We start from the raw sequence: 20,255 nt of genomic DNA on the forward strand, positions 1-20,255 counted from the left end.
TGAACAGTCTTACTTGATCGAAATCTATCATGATCTAAAAGCTGAATTAGGAAAGGTAAAATTGACGGTCAGTGAAACTAAGAGCTCTTACATGACGTTTTCCTTCCTAAAGGGTAACAACCACTCTCCTCATAATTCCATACTGCCAACAAAGAAAACTGTTCAAATACTTGGGATACTTTTGGATGATGATTTAAGATGGAATTCGCACGTTGACTATCTGACTAAAAAAGGAGCCTCACTTTTACATTCATTTTCCAACCTAAAAAGATTTGTTACAAAAACTGAGGTTTTAAAGTCTGTATACTGCAGCTATATTAGACCTTCTCTTGACTATGCATGCCCTGCTTGGCATCCGGGATTGACAAAAGATCAAACAGATAGACTTGAGACGATACAAAAAAAGAGCTGTAAAAATTATACTTGGACAAAACTACTCAACTTACCCTCACTGAAACAACTCAATTTGGACTCACTTGATAGTCGTAGACATGGCTTAACATATAGATTTGGACTAAATTGTTTGAATTCCCCAACTCATTGCCGTCTACTACCCAACCTTGAGAGCCCCCCAACTGAAGGACCAGTTACTAGACTCCGACAAATAAAAAAAAATTGTCCACAGTTACTGATTTGTTCAGCCTATAGTACTGAGAGATATCGCAAATCATTTGTTCCATATTTTACCCGTCATTTTAATAATATTGACGCGACTAATATTTAATGTTTTATTAATATGTGTTTGATTAATATAATGTTTGTTTTATAAACTTTTGAACGATACTTGTGAGATTGCTGGATTAAAATTTTGAAAGATACTAATTTGATAGAAGAATCTTAAAGCTTTAGGATATAGTTAGGGCGCCACTTGAAGAAAATCTAACTAAAAGCAAAGAGAGAGAAAAATCCTAGGACGAAAAAAACAAACTGGACTACAGCCAGCAGTTCTTTGAAAATGTAACTGGTAGGTGACCGGTGAGGAGCAGAAGGTTTGACAAAGAAATATGAGGTAATCAATAACGTTGATTACTTCAAATCCGTTGATTAAATAATCAAGTATTTGGCGAGTAACGGAAAGTTATTCTCTGACTACTTCTAATAGCAACTGCATGCTTTTAGTGCAAGGTAATTATTAACTAAGAGCTTAACTTATTAACTTAGTGAAACTAAGAGCTCTTATATGACGTTTTCCCTCCTAAAGGGTAACAACCACTCTTCTCATAATTCCATACTGCCAACAAAGAAAACTGTTAAAATACTTGGGATACTTTTGGACGATGATTTAAGATGGAATTCGCACGCTGACTATCTGACTAAAAAAGGCGCATCGCTTTTATATTCATTTTCCAACCTAAAAAGATTTGGTACACCAACTGAGGTTTTAAAGTCTGTATACTGCAGTTATGTTAGACCTTCTCTTGAGTATGCATGCCTGCTTGGCATCCGGGATTGACTAAAGATCAAACAGATAGACTTGAGACGAGAGCTGTAAAAATTATACTTGGACAAAACTACTCAACTTGCGAGGATGCACTGAAACAACTCAACTTGGACTCACTTGATAGTCGTAGACATGGCTTAACATATAGATTTGGACTAAACTGTTTGAATTTTCCAGCTCATTGTCGTCTGCTACCCAACCTTGAGTGCCCCCCAACTGAAGGACCAGTTACTAGACTCCGACAAATAAAAAAGAATTGGCCACAGTTACACTAATATTTAATGTTTGATTAATATGTGTTGCAATTAATATAATGTTTGTTTAAATTTTCCTGTGAGCGTTTTTGAAGGTTTTTTCAAAAACGCTTTTCAAGGTTTTTCAAATTTTTTTGTCATGACATGCTAATGCTAGCTCCGGCTATTGTACTGAATAAGTGTATTCTATTCTATTCTAAGAGATGGAAGCCTCCAAGCGGCTTTACGTCGTTTTTTGTCACTGACTGGCAATCTTTTTTCTCGCCTCCAGGTCGACATTTCCAATATTCAAGTGACTGTGCTTTAATAGCTGACTTCAAGATGCGTTGGTAGTCTGCACGGTGTAGAAAGTGGCCCAGTCATACGAGCCGTCGTCTCTTTACAAATTTCTGAGACTGGGTACTGTTGTTTATAGCGCTAACGGATCTCCTTAAATAGGGGAAAGACTATTTTGATCAAAGACATCCAGCTTATTAATATTTTGAGCTTTAACAACCCCTGTTCCGCAACCGTTTAGGAGTACTTCTGACGATCGCCTCGTAGACTCTAACTATGAAAAATATTGCTAATTAAATTGAAGGGTTTATTAGTAATTATTTACTAATTAGTATTTTAGTAATCAGTAATTTATTAGTATTAGTAACTCCTATCTTCTTATAGGTCCTCTTTATATCGTGTGCTAGTGGTCATTTCTAAAATGTTCCTACTGTTGAGATGATTGCTAAAAATATTTTGCCAAGTTTTTCAAAGGCTGGGCAAACATGATCGCAGTGTATTTGAACTCACGTTGCTCTGCTAGTCCTCCTTTTGAGAACATATTAGCAAATGATGTCTGGTAAATATTTCAGCAATGAGAGAATTTCAGAGATGACCCAAAAAGTATGGAGAACTTATATGAGTGGAACTTGGCGCTAATGTCGATAAAAATTATTACTAACGCTGTATTGCGTTTGGTGTTTCCTGTCATGCTTTCAGTTTAATAATAAAGCGAAATTATTATAATTAATGTAATTAATGAATGTAGTGGTGTAATAATAGTGTCTGATCACAGTTTCTAAGAGAAAAAACAATTACAAAGCGGGAAAGCAAATGTAAAGAAACGCCAAGCGGTAAGTCGCGCTGATGTTTTTTTTAGTCTTCACTAACGCCAGTTCCAACTCTTACAAGTTGCCCGTACTCTTTAATGCAACCTTCAGGTATAAAACGACATTTTGCTGGTCCAATCCTCATTATATATTATATTCTAAGGCGGCGCATCCCAAATAAGAATGCTGACCACTCTGTGACGAAGCCGTTAATGTCGTCAGTTCCAATGGCTGAGCTTGGTAGTGCCAACACTCCCACAGATCCTGTTGAGCTACGAAGGATGACCTTCCAAACCCCTGGTATGGCCAGTCATCCCCCAATTCCTGTCGCTGATTTTACAAGGCACGTTGAGTTGCTTAGGGCCAGTGACGGTGCGAAATTCTCACAGGTATGTTTTTTCGCCTTTCATTTTTGTAGGTGAAGAAACGTCACGTATGTAACAACTAACACCGAAATCTTATTTAGCTGCGTATTATGGGCCTAAATTTCTTTTTTTTTTTCTGGCGCTCAAAGATTTTGATGGCTGACACTATTCAGTTTTTGTAACAACTAGTTTTGTCGATTGCTGGATATCTTTAGTGACCAAAATACTAAAATTGGATACCATAGCTAACTAAAGAGAAAAAATGACTATCGGCCTTCTATACAAGTTTATAATTATAAAAATGATAGAAATAAATTGAATAATATGATAGGTGCAATCAAATCTATAAGAGAATTAGGGCATAGTACTAAACGCTGTAGCAAAAACGGAGTGAGGATGAAACTATTGGCTTGAAATCGCAAAGGGGTTGGGATGCCGTTTGAGAAAATAGAGGGGATGTGTGATAATGGATGTGAGATAAACCAAATTCTAATGTGAAAATAAAATAAAAATGATGAAAAAGAAGGGCGAAAAAGCTTTGTGGTTCAGGCTAGTAGAAAAAGACAAAAAAAAAGAGAAATTTTGAAATCATGTAACTCCTATTGACTCCGAGCAATGTATCAGTTGTCAAATAGGAAATCAACCTCTTAAATTTTACAATTTACAATTCATACCATTGTAGATAGTCGTATGCAAGGGGAGGGGATGAATAACCTCAAAAAAAATTTTTTGACTTGTTTAAAAAAAAAATTGTAAACGTAATAAAATGCATATAAACATATTTTTAATGCGTTTCTTAAGTTTTTTTTTTCTGTAACTGCCCCCCCCCCCTGAAAATTTCCTCCCATGGAAAATTCCCCCAGAAAATACTCCCCTGTGGAAAATACCCCCCCCCCCCCCCGAAAATACCACCCTTACGCGGCTGGCTGGTATCCAATCACTTAACTAAAAAAAGGGACTGAAACCCTCAATTCTGATCTAATGAGCACGCTTCGAAGTTTCTGCGACCATGAGGTAGAGATGTGGATGAGGAAGGAACAATTCCTCTCCTATACGGAATAAATTCTGCTCATTTGGCGGTTTAATGTTGCTCTTCACTTTCATAATAACATCTTAGACCAGAAATATTTCCAGAATCTGACTAGAAATATCCTTGATTCTGACTAAAAAGCATTAACGATGAAACGTGATAACTGTGTGTGCCACCCTCTCTGCTTTACATGTCATGTTACGAAGCTACACAATATGGTAACTCCTTTACTGTCAAGGAGTTGCGACTTAAAATGGCATCTAGGAGCCTCATGTTTACTTTCGTCGTAATAAATCAACGGTAACCCTCACCTAGCAAATCGAAAGTAAAACAGTTCAAAATAGGGATGAAACCTTTTAATTGACAGTGAACAGATATAAAATTATTTAACTGGATATTTCTAACACATATACAGTGTTCATCATCAGCAGTAAAATCATCAGTCAATTAAAAGGTTTCGTCTCCATTTTGAACTGTTTTACTTTCGTCATGGAAAGGCAGTGTGGTCTTCGAAGTTACCTAGCAAATCACTCAGAATTACTTTTACTATGGCTGCTCACTTTACTGACTGCTCGTTAGGTCGTTAACCTCATCTGACAGATATTTTGGTAAATCCTTTAACATGATAGTAACCCTCTAAATCTTGGAGTGCTAATCAAAGACAAATACATCAAATTGAAAAGCCATGTCACATTTAAAGGTTGAACTGAAGGGTACTTTACTTCTAGCTGTTCAGTGATTTGTCATCTGAACCTCACCTTCTTAGCATCTGTCTACATGCCTTTCTTCTAAAAATCTAAGCATTAAAGAAATGTGTAAAATCCTGATGCAGTCACTCTCTTATGCGGGAATATTAGCTGACTGTCCGAAACCTGAGCAGATTTATTAGTTATAGCAAACTACCTGGGGAAGGCAAGATCATGGTTCAGGATGGTGATTTTTGCCTCCAAATCTAGAACAAAATCTAGAGGGGGAACCAGAGAATTTGCTCTTATATATCAGTATGAGTAGAGAAAAACAGAACAGGCAGATCATTTTACCTACTTTGGAAGTCCAATGAGTACGGACAATGCCTGCGTTCACGCCATAAGAGGACGTCTCAACTTGGCCAGTATTAATGTTATGTCCTTCTTTTGGATATTGGGCCAGAAAAATGGTTCTATCCAACTCAAGGGGAAACTCTTGAGCACATACATCATCTCAATTACAAATGTATATTTATCAGTAGAACAAATATAAAATATAAAATAAAGGTCGCTAAATATAAAAGATAGATCTCTTGCTTCTTGTGAATCACTATACCCTTGATAGATAAAATGTCAAACCATTCCCATCTTGAAAAGATCACTTCATTGGCGACTTTCATTCAATATATCCCTCTTGAATCCATCACACAATCTTCAGTAACCAAACGCATCGATCGTGTCCGTGATGCTACTCGTTGTAAACTTTTGGCAATTTGCCTCGCGAGAGAATCTTTTTCTAAGCTGCAGTCACCTAATAAATAGACTGTTAAGCTTGCTTTTTATAATTCCAAGATTGGTTTAAATACTTTTAGTTGCTTTCTTACAACGTTATCTACCCTATCCCATGCGAAATAGAATATTTATATTTATTTATACTCATTTGTATTATTTATCAATCAATTTATTCAAAAAGAAAAGAAAACACATAACAACAATAATAATAAAGATCCTAGAAGCGAACTTGTTAAGGACCAAAACAACAAAAAATTGTAAATGAAAAAGAGAGAGAAGAAAAAAAAAGAAAAAAAAAAAGAGAAAACAAGGGTAATTAAAGCAAATTGAACAAACATTTAGAGAAATATAATATCAAGATTTTAGTACATTATTATATAGCGTCCGAAAACTTGTGGATAGCTCGACACTGGAGGGTATTACATTCCATTGAATCATAGATTTATAAATTGGGGATCGCTGTGCGGAACTAGAGATACACCTGGGGACAATGAAGGAACGGTTGGATGAACGGAGACAGTGGCCTTCAGAATTATTACTATTAAAATAAGTTAATAAGTGGGGAGGAAGATTTTTATGGTAAGCGGAATATGCAAGGGATAGATTTAACTTTTTGATGATTTGTTCAAAAGGGATAATACCAAAATCGGAGTACAAGTCCTTGGTGGGATATAGTCGTGGCAACCGAAAAACTGCTTTGACGGCACGGTTTTGAGCAGATTTTAATTTATTGGTAACTGAAGGATAAGTATTGCCCCATACAGATCCGCAGTATGAGATATATGGGTAAATAAAAGAATAATAAAGGGTGACAAGGATATCGAGAGGAAGAAAATAATTCACACGATTAATTATACTTACCTGTCGCAAAATTATGGCTCTAACATAGGACACATGTGTTGCAAATGATAGGCAGGAGTCTATGTGGACACCAAGAAACTTGGCAACTTCGACCTGCGGGAGGAGATTGGTAGAATATTTTAGGCCAAGTGCTGGCTGAACTTCATTTTTTTTGTAAGGGGTTTGAAATAATACCACCTGACTTTTCTTGCTGTTAATGGTCATGCAGTTAACGAGACACCACTCCTGTACTCTATTCAGAAGGGTTTGAGTAGAGGTGACGACGGATGGTAAATTAGGACCGGTGATGAAAAAGTTGCTATCGTCAGCAAAAAGTACTGGGTGCACTGATGGGCCCAGGTCCGTAATCAAATCATTAATATAAAGGAGAAAAAGTATTGGACCAAGAACAGAGCCCTGTGGGACGCCCCTCCGGACAGGTAGGGGATGTGAAGTCACCCCGCCCAGTCTCACACTCTGTACTCTACCAGAGAGATAAGAGCCGAACCATGAGAAAGGAACTCCGCGAATCCCTAGGTTATTGAGTTTACTTAATAAAACACTGTGATCAACCATGTCAAAGGCCTTTGAAAAATCCAGAAATAAGCCCAATACAGTATTTTTAAGGTCAAGTTGGGAACGTATAAACTGTGTGGCGTCTATTAGTGCATGAGCAGTTGAAAATTTGGCACGGAAGCCATATTGATGAGGAGAAATCAACGAATCTGATGACTGATTCCCAAATACAAAGGGAGAAAGACGTCGGAATATAATTCTCTCGAGCACCTTAGATATAACTGGGAGAAGTGAGATTGGACGATAATTGCTTATCTCAGACGGATCGCCTTTTTTATGAATCGGGATAACAATTGCTGATTTAAATATTTCTGGGAAGACTCCATTGGTCATAGACAGGTTTGCTATGTGCACAATGGGTTCACAAATATAGGAAGATACGGTCCTAAGAAGCTTATTACTTATGCCAAAGAAGTCAGGTGTACTACTATTAGAGAGAGATACGATAACTTGAAGCACCTCTTTGCGATCAGTTGGAGAGAAAAACATGGATCTGGGATTCTTGCTAGGGTGTACTGACTGTGAGAAGGAACAGGAGTTAGCATTTGGAATATTAGTGAAATAATTATTAAAAGCATCCGGTACTAAAATTGGGTCAATTAATCTGCCACTGATGTCCCTAAGATTAATAGGAACAGATCTTGAATTCCTTTTTTTTGAAAGGATTTCATTTATTGTAGACCAAATTTTTTGCAAGTTCCCTTTGCAGTGAGTGATTTTTGAATAATAATAATTTTTCTTTGCTTCCCGGATGAGTTTGGTATATATGGTTTTGTATTTTTTATAATTAGTCAGGTCAATAACGCTACTGGTTTTGCAAGCTAACTTATATAGGTCATTTTTTCGGTATGAAGAGATTATCAGGCTTTTTGACATCCAGGGGCGTATATGGGTAGTTTTTCGGTTTGATTTACGAACTGGAAAGGTTGAACTAATAAGATCACTCAATCCCTGTGTGAAACTACTTGTGGCTGAATTAACATCCTGACAATCCAAAGTCTTGGACCAGTCGAAGGATTTCAAACAATCCGTGAACCGGTTCATATTCACAGTATTATATATTCTATTAGACGTAGGGGTATTAGTTCTACGGGGTTGAGTAGCTGATAGGGAGGGTAAGGAAAGATAGATTGGAAAGTGATCTGACAGGTCAGAAAATATTATTTTGGAGGACAGGTGGTTTCCCAGGGAAGTGGATACAAAAATGTTATCAATTAAAGTAGCGGTAGACCTCATGGGATCAACTCTAGTAGGAAAAAGGATTGTGGGAAGAAGACCACTTGAGGTAAATGTTTCAAAGAAGGTATCACTATCATTGTTATTGCTAACATTTAATAAATTACAATTGAAGTCCCCAAAAACTATTGCCTTCTTTTGTGGTAAATTAATAAAACTAGAAAAATCATCAAACTGATTACAAAAGAAAGGTGTCGGAAATGAGGGTGGTTTATAAAATAACGAAAAAATAAAAGAATTCTCGTCTACACTTATGTCGACGATTATTGAATAAATGCATCTATTATTTATAGGTTGCGAGAACAAGAATTCACAATCGAATAGTCTGGTGAATTTTAGACTTGATCGGATGTAAAGAAAAATGCCGCAGGAGGACTTGCTTGATTTCTTTCAATATGAATAGCTTGAAGCCAGTGAGGGAAAATTCATTAGTATCATCAATTTCTGAAAGCCACGTCTCCGTTATTCCAATTACGTCGAAAGGGCAGTAACCATTTGTTAAAATTAAATCTTTAAAATTAGCCCACTTATCCCGTATGCTTCTGATATTAAAGCAAATTACATTAAGTTTGGTCTCTTCCATTAGCTTAGGTTTCACATTTTTCACAAAATCAAAAGTGTCGAGATATTTACAGTTAATTTGGTTTAAAGGGCTATCGGGGCTAGCTAAGGTGTTGGTGGACAGATTAGTTTGGTCATCGTAATAATTAAAAACAACATTATTGCACAGTGACAAATTATTAAGAAACGTAAAATCTTGTAAAGTACTTGTACTTGTGTTTGTTTGACTGTTCATTTCTTAAGCAGTAGTTTCTGTGCTTCTGGACATTTATACGAATAACAGGGGTGGTCGGAGGAGCCACAGAGAGCACATTTCATGACAAGTTGACACGGGTTTTCTTTGGAGTTCTGGTGGTCACCAGCACATTTAGAGCATCTCGGGGAAGCTTTACAGTTATTTGCAGTATGGCCGTAGCACTGGCATTTGTAGCACTGGGTAGGCAAAAACTTGTACTCAGTTATAGGTAGACGCTCGTAACCAATAACAAGGGGATTCTCAGTGGCATAGTTTAGGTGGTCACGTGACTCAAACTTTAATCGAAAAGACCTCGTACTTCCTAACTGAACAACTTCTATACAGTTATTAGCGAGATCACATAGGTCACTTTTAGATGTTCCTTCAGGCACTCGGCGTACTATACCGAAAAAGGCAGGACTCTTCACTTTAGCATTCATGGATTGGTCTACTTTGCTTAATGCATCTGCCAAAGTATTGGCGGCACCCTTGTCCGACAGAACTACTTGCCATGCATCCCTCCTAGGCCTCAAAACAACTATGCTTGAACTGACACCCCCACAAGCTTTATCCAGGAAATCTTTTCGAGCGTCAGGATTATTCAAGTTTTTTGGTGGATTTTTCACAATAACTGAATAGGACGGTTTTGCGGGTGGGGGAGGTTTCATATCAGGAATAGTTTGCACGACTGACCTTGCTTTATGGTGCTCAGCGAAGCTTTTAAATTCCATGTAGAGTTCATTAACCTTTCGAGTTAACGTAGCTGTTGTCTCCCCTGGCACACATGGGACCTGATCTGGCTCGAAAATCAGATACTGAGGTAGGCTGATCTTTTTCTCATCACAAAGATCAAAGGCTCGAACCATATCACTTACATTATCAGTCACTTTGGGGCGCTCAGTTACCCTAGTAATAGAGGCGTCAGCCCACAAAATCTTCTTTGCTTCAATTAACATATCTCCTTTGAAAAAATCGCAAGCAATTTTTACAATATTATCAGCTGAACAACCTGCATTTCTAGCCCGTGAAATGAAATTCAACACGGGATTCAAGACAAGTCTTTCACCTGGCATCATCCGGTGAAATGATCAAATTTCATCAAAATTCGTGGGCGGGGCCACAATAGTTGTCAGTAAAAGCAATAGCAAATCAGGTAGTAATACTCACAAGATATGTGATATTTCTGCATGTCAAATGTCTTGGACTTGTGACTTACTAGTGACTGAGCGTATTTAGTAAATACTACGATCACCCTTGGTAATAATAAGAAAAAGCATATAAAATGAATTCACATCGCTACTGCTGTCAAAAATAATTAAAGCAATATTAAAGACATAAACCTAGTGTTCAATATTTCCTAAAAGAGACTTGAGCCCATTGGTGTATATAATTCAGGCCCTTTGTGGGTGGGGTCAAACTCTGTGATAGGTTGCTAAACGTAGAAAGGTGTTTTTTAATTGGCTCAGATATGGTGTCCTGGACTAAACCCAGATAGAGCTGGACTCAGCCTTTAGACAAGTCAAACTTACCTGATTATTAAACTTAAAAGCATTGTGAACGGATTAAAATTAATAAATTAATTGCATAAATCTCTGAATTACAGCAGTCAGTGCTACACTGTATAAGCTTTTTGAAGACTAACGTGATTTTCACCATATTTGCTCGATTTTATCATGATACCCATTAGCTATATAACTATATTTAGCCATTAGTTATATTTAAACATAGAATAGGCACGTGTGCAGAAGAGAGCTTTCAACTTTTGGGGGAGATGTGGCTGTTTAGCCCATGAAGGGTTATGTTTAGCTATATTCGAGAAAGTTCAGCCTTTGAACGCCATATGAAAATGTAATCCCTTTTTAATGTGCATTTTTTTATGTTACGATTATTCTGAACACGGCTACTGGTGTATGCAACCGAAACTTTCGTGAGTATTAGCTTGCTTGCTGCAATATTAGTTGAAAAGCCCCAATTTCTTGAAATTACTTTGTTCTTAAAATCCAAAGCCCTGCAAGGGGCTTGTATCCCCTGGACAAACATTAGCGAGGGAAATCTCACAGATGAGATATTTCTAGTTTATAGATGAAGTTTATAGCTTAATTTTTTCCGAGAAGATTTATGAAACACTATTTTTTGCGTATGGTTAAAAATTGGATCCCTATCCCTACGACCGTCTAAAATTGAGACGCATTCCTCGCAAAAACCAAGTTCTGAATAATTGCTGATGAGCTTCAGAGTTGTATCGAAAGCTGATATACAATGCTTCGAGCAGCGACAATAGGGACATCAAGCGATGGCTTAGATGTCAGTAATTGACAGAGTAGGGCCGACGACAAAATGGCATTCGAATTATAATCTTGTGTTGAATGTATTTTGATTTAGGACTATTGCCTAACGTAGAACTTGCTATTTTTAACACGAAAACCCAAGAAAAGGGTGCTCAGTGGCTTAAAAAAAAAAGAAGAAACAACTGGGCTATTTATTGGTATTCTAGGTTATATTTTGTCATTTCTATTTTGAATTTTCAGGAATACGAATCAATAGAAACTGGTCAACAGTTCACTTGGGAACATTCAAATTTGGATGTAAATCGGCCAAAGAATCGCTATGCCAATGTAATAGCCTATGATCATTCACGACTTGTTCTTGAACCCGTACCTGGTGTTCCTGGCAGTGACTATATCAATGCCAACTACTGTGATGGCTATAGAAAGAGAAATGCATATATTGCCACTCAGGTATTGCTCTATTGTCTCTCACCTTTTACTTAAATCAATTAAATGAATTTTAATTATATTAAATTCATGCTTTAATTAAATTAAATATGTTTTAATTAAAATAAAAACAGTCCTAAAATCATTGCTTCAAGGAAGTTCAACCAGGACAGAAAAAAACAACACGGAACAAGCTAATTCATCGAGGAAAAAAACAAATTCAAGAGCATGTTTGTAATGCTATTTCTGGTAATATCACTAAAAAGTGGTCTTTGTCGATATTTAAAAGGCAGCGTGGTCTTTGTCTCAATTTAAAGTGTTTCTCTTTTTTTTTTACCATATGCTGTTTAATACCAGGCTGTGACACTTTCAATGGTGGTATGTTATACAGCTTAAATTTTACAGGAGGGCAGAATTTTCATTTATTTTATTTTTTTCAAAATTCATTAATTACCATTGGGTCAGTTAAGGATCCTTCATGATCAGCCTATTTTTGTCACATCAGTCTTTTATTCTCTGTCTACCTTTTCTTTCTTTATTTATGCATATTTTTAAGTATTATTGGTAATTCCAATTCTTCCATTCTATTTTGTTTGGTGCAATGGCCACAGTAGTTACGGCAAAAATTTTACGTAAAAGTGGGAAATCTGAAAGTATGGTTTGAGTTTTTGTTTGTTTTAAGGGAAGTCGATACCTTAAAATCATTTTTGCCAGCCTCAGTGCTGGCTGGCATTTCAAAGACAAAGGGCTCACTAGTGAATTTTTCCATGGGACTAGCCGCCATCGAAAGCTATTTAGAACCTGTGGCTTGACTATGAAGCTTGATTGAAAAGACAATACAGTTTTACGTCCCCTGTGTCGGCATGTTTTTCAATCAAAGTAGGTAGCACCACAGGGAACTCCCAACGCTGACAAATTGTTTAAATGATATTTTTTAGCTGATTTTTAGCGTTGTCCTAGTATATCTGCTAGGATATTTTTAGGGACTACTCTTTCTTAAACTTTAAAAAAACATTATTCTCCATTTAATCGAAAAAGGAAAGTTTACACTGTCTAACGATTTAAGTTTCATTAAAACCAAATATTTTTATCTCCGTCACAAAGCGAGAGTAGGTAAGTTTTTTTTTTAAGATTTGTGAGAAATTGGGTGTCGGCTTTTAGTTTCCTATCGTTTAGTCGGATCTTTTATTCGAGCTCTATAAGTTATGACAAGAACGCCCAATGAATTCTAAATAGATTAGCTATACAAAATTAAGTTTATAATAGACAAAATAGGGTGATCCTTCAAGGTATCGAATCCCCTTAACCGTACAGTTTTTTTAGTAACTAGCATTTGTGCTCAGTCTCCGAGTTAGGGCACTATTAATCCGGTTTCAAAAGCTACTAATTCTTATAGTTTCTGTATCTGAAAAAAGGAGGCATAGCACATGATGAAGAAAACAGAAACTCCTAATTTTATGTGGGAAGCAATAAGGTAACGGGAAAGTGATTGAATAAATCGTTCCAGCGTATCTTGTCTTATTCCTTATTGTATTCTCGTGTGTCTAACTTCATGACACATTAATATAATGACTTTGAAGTTTTCTATGTTACTTTTTGAAATGTAATATTAGAAGTAATGTTAACACTTGAATTTAGTACCGAAGATATTCTACAGGTGATACAAAGTTACTAAGTTTATTCGTTCGCTAAATTCTGACCATTGGGTTTGGACAGATGTTGTGGGGGCCCAAGAAACGAAATAAGCACAATTTTAGGCCACAGATTCTTTTTTTTGGGGGGGGTGCATAGGACTAATATTTGAAACCCTTCTTCTTTCTGTCCCCTCCTTAATCTTTGTTGCAGACGTGGGATTTCTAATGATTGTAAATGCAGTCTGTTGATAGTTTCTTCTAGTAAATTCTCGTTGAAGCAAAGGTATTAGGTTTTATGCTCACTATACTTAAGTAGTAATGTACTTTGTAGCAGTATTAGTAAAGACGACCAAATTAGATATGTTCTATATCATCTGTGTTTTACTAGGAAACAACATTTAGACTACACTATTGCAAATGGCCGGACCTCTAAAAAAGAATAATAATAATAAAAATTATTTACTACCCTTAAGGTAATTCTTTCGAATATCCTGACTGTCTATTATTCCAGTTATTAGTTGATCAGCGTAGACCAAGGATAAGTCAGGAGTCTAATAATTTTACCTTGCAAGACATTGTTCCAAGTAATGTTATATATTTTTAATTCTCTTAGTGCTGATAATAAAAATAAACAACTGCAGAAAGAGTCTAGATAAATACAAAATACGCAATTCTTTATTATTTTGTTAGTGTTTTGGCGGGAGAATAATTTGAGGGACCTAGTCCCTCAGAGACAGCTGTCAATTTGGAAGAGGCTTGACAAGGTTATCGAAAGAGAGTTTGTGTAAGAAGCTTATTGATGGTAGTCTCTTTTCTTGCGCAATCACCCTTCTTGCTGTATAGAATTAACCTGGGTCACTTTTTTCCTTTCATTTTGGATATGTCAATATTTACTAACTGTTTTCATTTATGCTTTTTTTGTGTTTTTTTTTTTTTTTTTTTTACGGTAAATGTATTTTTACAGGGACCTTTGCCAGAGACTTTTGCAGACTTTTGGCGTATGGTTTGGGAACAACGTTCAATGACCATAGTAATGATGACACGGCTAGAAGAGCGTGCTCGAATTAAGTGTGATCAATATTGGCCATCAAGAGGGTCTGATACCTATGGTGTTGTATCTGTTACCCTACTGGACGTTCAAGAACTGGCAACTTATTGTGTGAGAACATTTCAGCTCCACAGACTCGGGACATCGGAGCATAGAGAAGTTCGACAGCTACAGTTTACAGCCTGGCCTGATCATGGGGTACCTGACCACCCAGCTCCATTCCTTATGTTTTTGAAAAGAATTCGTGCTGTTAATCCAGTTGATGCTGGGCCTCTTGTTATACATTGCAGGTAAGATTGTTCAACATATCTTACTAAAGGTAGTGATAAAATAAAATCTCTGGCAAAAATTGTCATCTGTGGAGTTCGAGCTCACGGCCTTCTGCTTAGTGACAAACCTTAACCCCAGTTAGTGACACAAAAAGATTCGACTGATTTTTACCTTATTTTGGTTGATTTAAAAAAAAAAGAGATCTTCGTGCTGATGTATTTGTTCGTCTCTGGAAAGAGGCGGGAGGTTGTTGATTGGATTGTTTTTGTGTTTTGTTGATTTTATATTGACTTACCATGCTTTCTTGTTAATAACATCTTGTTTATTGACAGTGCTTCTGCTTAGTGACAGAATCCCATATCTGGTAGATACAAAAATCTGTATCAAGGCCTGTAGTTATGTGAATAGTAAGTATTACTTAAAATATCATAGATATTAAAGGCAACTGATCATAATAATGATTTTGAAATATACCATGAAAATTTCTCATTTTTGGGAATATTTGTATGGCCTTGGGCCTTGTAGCATTTACAACCTGTAGCTACAAAAATATCAAATCGATTTTGCGGCACTTGCCCCTGATATAGAAAAAGTAGAAACATAAAATTTGAAATAAAAAGTTATAAGATAAAAAATAATATAATTTGAAAATTGGTATAGAAAAACCGATTTATGTTTTTGCCTTACAAAATCCTCTGTTTAAGTCTACGTCAAGGTATTAAAAAGTGATCATGGTTCACGAAAATGAACTACAAGACTTAAAGCACTTTTTTTACCTTTTTTCCGCAAAATATGTAGTGGAATAATGTGAAATAAAATTGAATAAACAAGGAAAGGAAATAAGGAAATAAAGAAATTAAGTAGGAATAAATAAGAAAACAAATAAATAAGGAAACAAAAACAAAACTGAAATATTAAAATATAGAAATTTTAATAAGAAAACATCGCTTGGAAACTTTTATGGAAATACCAGATTGTTGTGTAAAGCCAAAATAGTGAAAAGCCAATTAGTATAAATTAAGATATAAAATGAGACAATAAGATAAATCGAAAAATAGGTCTTACATACAATGCGTATGGCCACTTGATAAAAAGCAAAATAATAATAATCCGTCAAACAGTGGCACTAAAAGATTTGACTGATTTTTACCTTATTTTGGTTGATTTAAAAAAGATCTTCTTGCTGATGTATTTGTTCATCTTTGGAAGGAGGTGGGGGGTTGTTGATTGGATTGTTTTTACGTTTTGTTTATTTTATATTGACTTACTATGCTTTCTTGTTAATAACATCATATTTATTGACAGTGCTGGCGTTGGACGGACTGGATGTTTTGCTGTGATAGATTCTACATTGGAGAGAATGAAACATGAAAACACTGTAGATATTTATGGTCACGTAACCTGTCTCAGAGCACAAAGAAATTATATGGTTCAGGTATTATTATCTTCTTCATTTATTTAGAAATATCAAAAGTATTTTTTTAAATATTAAAACTAATTCGAGTTTTTTTCTTTGCTGGAAGTTACATTAGTTTCTTCACAGGCCAATGACATAGCCAATGGAAGGGCTTAGGGCATACAGAACCCTCATTACTCGAGAAAAACACCATAATAAACTAGAAAATGTCAATTTCTAGTTGAAATCTCAGTACATGTTCTGTCAAGATGTTGTGTGATTTAAAAATGTTAACCGTTTATTTGATTCTTTGAGGAAGAGCAATGCTTGGGAATGTGTCTGGCTAATTGCTCCATCCCCTCCCTCTAAAAAATTATCCTGCCAGGGAATTCTTCGTCGCGGGGAAACCCCCTTCCAACGAAAAATTCCCCAACCGTGCTAAGCTAGCTTCCAGCTCTAACTTCCGCGCTAACTTCCAGCTCCATACAGGAGACGAGAACAGTAGCAATGCCAGATTTTCATTTTGGGACCGGTCAAACTTCTTTAGGGGAGGAGGATTTAACTATAAAGAAGAAAAATATATTTTTATTGTGTCCCAGAGAAGAATTTTAATAAAGTTAAGAACTTAAGAATAAAAAAAATAACAAAATAAGAATGTGTCTATCATCATCAAAAATGATGGACACTTGGACTCAAGTGTCAACTTGAGAATAAAAAAAAATAACAAAATAAGAATGTGTCAATCATCATCAAAGTTGATGGACACTTGGACTCAAGTGTCCATCATCTTTGACTACATTTTTTATTGTGCTTCCGTTTGATATTTCTATTCTCCTTTTTATTTTTATTTTCTTTTGTCGTAGTAGGAATTAACTCGTCGCTAGATGAAAATTGAATTCTTAAGTTGTAGTTTCCTTCCTGTCGATATACTAATGACGGTATTTCTCACGAACTTTTATCCTACACTGCCTGGGTTCCTGGAAAAATAATCTAACACTGTTGTAGGAAATAACTCACCTGTATTCTTTCGACGCCATAACAAAACATACCTCAATAAACTCGGAAGAGACTTAAATTAAAGACACCTCTTGTATACCAAGCACATTCTTTATGGGTGGACCTTATATTGGCCTTGGCAAATCCTCTAAATTAACGTTCAAATCCCTGGCTTTTTTTGAATAATATTACCTTTCAATGACCCAGATCAGGAAGACAAAAGTAGAATTCAGCTTGAAAGCTCTTTAAGGTTTTAACTTATCATTGAAAATTATACTAAAGGCAAATCCAAGCAAATGTAATTCCGGAAACGAAAACAGGTCATTTATCTGAAAAAGAAAAGCATCAGGGCTGGAACCTCAAAAATGACCATGTGTGTAAATATGTTGGATTTTTTTTTATCATTTATTAAAATTCCCCCAGGGATATCTCTTTTATGTTTAGGGAAGTTTTTTTATATGTTTAGGAAAATTGTCGTTTATATTTAAGCTAATTTGGTTATTGTTTTTATAGTTTTTAATAAAGTGATCTTTATTTAGTTTTGCTTATGTCTTTTGCGCTTGTGTCTTACAATTAACTGGGATTCGATGTTGATTTTATTGTACTTTTATTTACAAATGGATTATGAATAATCACTGGTTGATGATGTTATTTCAGGAGCTGTTCAACCTGGTAATATACCCCGATCTTCTCAAGAAAAATTATCTGTTTTTGTGGGAGGGGAGTAATGAACTCTTCTGATTTGCTTGGTTATTTCTATTGAATAAGATCTGTATTCTGGTGAGTTTGGGTAACAATGTTTAAATTGTGATTAATCATGGTGAAAATGAGATCTAATGTAGTAATAGTGGGTTTACCGATTGAAATCGGTAGTACGGTGAAATCGTGAAGAAAAGAAAACGATTGAATTGCGGTAAATCGTGGGGCTAACCGAGTAAAGCTATTGAATTTGTTTTCTTTTCATTTACAGACAGAGGACCAATATATCTTTATTCATGATGCCATTTTAGAAGCTATTCAATCCGGTAATACTGAAGTTCATATCAAGAATTTACATAATCATGTTCAGTCACTGACACGGAACTTGGACCCTAGCAGTGGCACTGGTACTCTTACTCTAATGACCGGACTCAAACTAGAATTTAGGGTAAATATTTGTTTTCCTCTTTTTTTTTCTTTTGTCAAAGCCTTAATGAGTTTCATTTCTGTGTGCTTGCTAGACTTAGATCTAGAAATTAATTGCTTCACAATGTAAAATATATAGCAAAATAAATCAAACTGCTGAAGTATCATAGGCAGAATTAAGTGCAGCTAAAGCAACTACTTACTTATAGTTGTTTTACGTGGCTTGTTAGGGTATTTGTTTACTTACTAAAGATATATCATCAATTCTATTATCAATACGTATCATCAATATTAAGACAATTACTTATTGATACACTACGGATCAATACTATCATCAGTATAGTTATTAATGACATAAAATGTAATATAACTGTATATTTTTCTGTAATGATCATTACATTTTAGTACCATAAGAGATCACGACAAAAAACTCTATGATCTTTTTTAAGCTAGTATTTCTTTTCAAAATTTCTAGATCGTATAATACTATTTATTTTGCTGAATAAACAATTAACTGGAATGACATAAACTACTGAGCAGTTCTAAATCCCAATTTCAGTTCTTTATTCTCTTTAATAAATAACTTTTAAATAATAATTAATTTAAATGACTCATCATTAATTTTGAATTAATTATTTTGGATTTAAGGCGAAAACATTTTTAATCGCCAAATTTGGATTATGGATAAATGGTATTCCCTCCACCAAGGAGATTCTTTCTTTTTTTTTTTTTTTTTCTTTTACTTTATGATAGGGTTGACTTTTCATATTCTATTTTTTTATTTCATATTTTATATTTATTATATTTATTATTATATTATATTTATTATATTATATTTTATACTAGCTGGTGGGGCGCTTCGCGCCCCCCAAGCCCCCCCGCGCGCGTAAGTCGTTACGCGCCATTGTAGTTGTGTCCCTGTGTCCCACCTGTGAATAGAGATAGATATATATATATATGTTTTTAACTACGTAAAACATGCGAATATACAACATTCTTCGCTGTCCCATTGTCTGTGCATATAAATAGACTGTCAGGTTTACTGACTCTTGAACATGCAACATATAATTGTCCATGGGAAAAACAATCCGTATTCAGATCTATACCTCATTATTCTAATGATGTGTCCCTGTTTCCCGGTCGTCATTTATATTCCCTGTGTCCCGGTCGTCATTTGTGTCCCGGTGTCCCGGTCGTCATTTGTGTCCCGATCTGTAATTTCTATTCGAACAATCCCTGTGTCCCGGTCGTCATTTATATATCCCGCCTGTGCCCCCGGCGTCCCCGTTGTAGTTGTGTCCCTATGTCCCGGTTGTCATTTATATTCCCTGTGTCCCGGTCGTGATTTGTGTCCGGGTGTCCCAGTCTGTAATTTCTCTTTGAGGTTCCCGGTCGTCATTTATATTCCGTGTCCCGGTCGTCATTTGTGTCCCGATGTCCCGGTATATAATTTCATCAGTTGACAAACATGACGTCAGTCGACAAACAACTTCATGACGCATACAGCTCAATCCTTATAATGACGTCAGTCGACAAACATGACGTCAGTCGACACACAAACATGACGTCACTCGACACACACACACACACACACAGACAACTTATTTTTATATTTATAGATTTTTATATCCATTATATTTTATATTTTTTTGATACTAGATAGTTTCAGATATTCATTTTAACTTTGAAAATATAATTTAAATTAGATTACAATATCTTTCAAGGTCCATTTGTTCTTTAATTCCGTGAACTACATGACTTAATAGAAATTACTGTGCTAAAACTTTTCCTAAATTGTGTTATCTATTTTGGCTGTCTATTCGTTCATTTTGTAAGAAACATATGAATGGTGCGAGTATATGGCACCATTCATAAATTTAAGGCATTTTTTCCTCCTTCTTTCATTCTTTTTTTTTTCTTTGTTGTTGAGCTTATATGTTTATTTTGTCGCGCTTTTTAGTAGTACATGTC

General features: G+C 35.6%; 1 protein-coding gene across 1 annotated transcript in view; it reads left to right on the plus strand.

Annotated features, from left to right (window-relative positions):
- Nucleotides 1-20,255, plus strand: part of LOC136034306 (tyrosine-protein phosphatase Lar-like) — a gene marked incomplete in the record, with an annotated part of 449,438 nt that overhangs the window by 400,745 nt on the left and 28,438 nt on the right. Inside the window, 5 exon segments of the mRNA XM_065715442.1 lie at nucleotides 2,944-3,169; nucleotides 11,630-11,839; nucleotides 14,414-14,787; nucleotides 16,073-16,202; nucleotides 18,130-18,306. Of these exon segments, the coding sequence (XP_065571514.1) occupies nucleotides 2,944-3,169; nucleotides 11,630-11,839; nucleotides 14,414-14,787; nucleotides 16,073-16,202; nucleotides 18,130-18,306 (1,117 nt within the window).

The sequence above is a fragment of the Artemia franciscana genome, chromosome 13 (genome assembly GCF_032884065.1).
Source record: "Artemia franciscana chromosome 13, ASM3288406v1, whole genome shotgun sequence".
Taxonomy (NCBI): Eukaryota; Metazoa; Arthropoda; class Branchiopoda; order Anostraca; family Artemiidae; genus Artemia; species Artemia franciscana.